Source organism: Dermacentor variabilis, chromosome 1 (assembly GCF_050947875.1).
Source record: "Dermacentor variabilis isolate Ectoservices chromosome 1, ASM5094787v1, whole genome shotgun sequence".
Lineage (NCBI taxonomy): Eukaryota > Metazoa > Arthropoda > Arachnida > Ixodida > Ixodidae > Dermacentor > Dermacentor variabilis.
Genome location: NC_134568.1, coordinates 110724438 through 110726753, shown reverse-complemented (window position 1 = coordinate 110726753; position 2316 = coordinate 110724438). Strand labels below are relative to the sequence as shown.

Genomic DNA, 2316 nt, shown 5'->3' with positions numbered 1-2316 from the left:
ACATGATAAAGTTGACCTGTTCAGTTTACTGGCATTGTTCTGTGCACAAAATATTTTTCTTTGCTCTGGAAACCTTATATCCGAGCGTCACCCGTGCGCTGTGCACTAACACGACCGACACAGTAGCAAACGATGTGGTCGTTGCCACCCTGAAAAGCACGGCGGGGTCGGGATGCCCGTCTGTAGTGCCACTGCTCCAACGGTGATCAGGAGGACGAAGTTAGCCGAGCACGCGTGGTAGAGCACGCGCTCGCGCCCGACTGGATGATCGCCATCTTATATCATCACGCTCGCATGTTTGGTCAAGCCGGATTCCTCAACATCGAGGCACTCTACCACGGAGGAATCTACACTGGTGCCGCCAAACCTCAAGAGGCGTTCTATATGGAGACCGTGCAGTCGTCAGCCCCGAAAAGCCGCCGCTCGAACAAGGATCCACCGTCACCCTGGACACAAGCAGTGCCTGTGCGCCTGCCGAGCGATCGTGACTCTGAAACCGCCAGCATCGTCTGCGTGGTCATGACGCCCGCGTCCATGGTCAGGCCGACTCCTGCAACATCGAGGTACGCTACCACGGAGGAATCTACAATGGTGCCGCCAAACCGACGTTCTAACGAGACTGCGCAGTCGTCAGGCCTGAAACGTCGCCAATCGAACAAAGACCCGCCGTCACCATGGGCACGGGCGAACGTGGCAGTGCGCGTGCGCCTACTGAGCGATCGTGGCTCTGAGATCGCCAGCATCGTCCCGGTTGTGGAGGGCAGGTGCCATGTGTTCGACCCCAAGGCCGAGGCGGAGTCTTTCCAATTTCAAGAACACCAGACACGTGGGGATATCGTCAAGCCCAATAAAGGCCAAGGCTTCATGTTTCGTCAGTTCTTTGATGAAACAAAATACAATGTGTATGCGTTTGAGAGCACCACCAAGGACACGCTGACGATGCTCATTGAAGGGTGCGATTGCTCTGTATACACGCGCATTTCGACGGTCACCAGCAAAACTTTCGCAACGCTGGGTTCCGAGGAATGCCCCGGAGTGGCCTCCTTCATAACCAGCGAGTTGTACCAACGCGTGGACAAGCTCCGGTCAGAGGGCGAGACATGCGACGTAGCAGTCGCCTATCTGGAAGTCTACAACAAGGTTGTTCGAGACCTGTTGTACCTTGATCCGGCCAAGACCATTCCCATATTGAACCTCACCAAACACAAGGTGCAGGATGCTGGCACCCTCCTCCAGCTGCTCTTGAGAGGAGACAAGAGCCGGACGCATCATGTCACCGATGCGAATGCTGAATCTGCATGGTCGCAGGCCATCTTCCAGAGCTACGTCGCACTGGCGGAATATGTGACGAGCACGAGCAAAGAAATTCGCGCCTCGATGTGCTCTAGTGACCTTGCCAGCTTGGAGGGCGCAGCTGCGGCCAGTAGAAACATAAAGGATCAGATGCGCGAGGGTACCAAGCTCAACCTGACGCTCCTGGCCCTCGGCAACTGCATTGACGCCTGCTCGAAGAACTGGACGCAGCAAGTGCCGTACCAGGACTCCAAGCTGACCCACATCCTCAAGGACTCGCTGGGTGCCTCGTGCAAAATCCTAACGATTGGGACAGCGACGGCGCTGAACCTCAGCTCCACGGAAACGTACAACACCCAGTAGTATATGCTGAGCGGGCCATGAAGATCGAGCTGCGGGCCAAGAAGAATGTGCTCAATGTGAACGTGCGCATGTCTATGCACAGATAGCGCGCTCTTAGAGAAGTGAAAAGAGAAGGTGGAAGGCTTTAGCATAAGCTCGAGAAGGTAGAAAGGTGGACGGCTGTAGTCGAGGCTGAGGTGCGAGAGCTCGAAGACGATCTGGTAGTCAAGTCGCCCTGCTGCGAGCTCGGAAGACCGCAGCGGTAGCGGCAGTGGTCCGTCGAGGTGTAAAGACGCCCTGTCCACAACTCCCATCCTGTCGTGCATCACGGAGATGGGCCCAGTCTCGGAATCTCTCTAGCGCTCGAGCCCAGCTTGTTGTGGGTCGCATAGTGATCTGCGCTGAACAACACGCATGCAAGGCAGCATTTTCGACCCGCTCGGGACTTATTCGGAGAACATCAGTGCGGCTCTGGACACGTCTTCGATAAAACTTTTTGGTCATTTCGTTGAATCGTAATAATTGATTTATAAATAATATATCTATGAAAACTCGAATCACCCGTCTTCGTGCGTGTCTATCACTTTAGCAACTTACGCTCAAATTAACTGTGCATTTTAGGTGCGATAGGAAAGTTCGAGTCATAAAGAACAATACTTCTCGAGGGAAGCGTTGTTGCGT

General features: G+C 54.4%; 1 protein-coding gene across 1 annotated transcript; it reads left to right on the top strand.

The window, feature by feature from the left end:
* Positions 1-294: 294 nt before the first annotated feature.
* On the top strand, positions 295-2099 carry LOC142580027 (kinesin-like protein KIF18A). The gene has a single exon (XM_075690781.1). The coding sequence runs from the start codon at positions 295-297 to the stop codon at positions 1654-1656; it is 1362 nt and encodes a 453-aa protein (XP_075546896.1). The 3' UTR covers positions 1657-2099.
* The last annotated feature ends 217 nt before the right edge of the window (positions 2100-2316 follow it).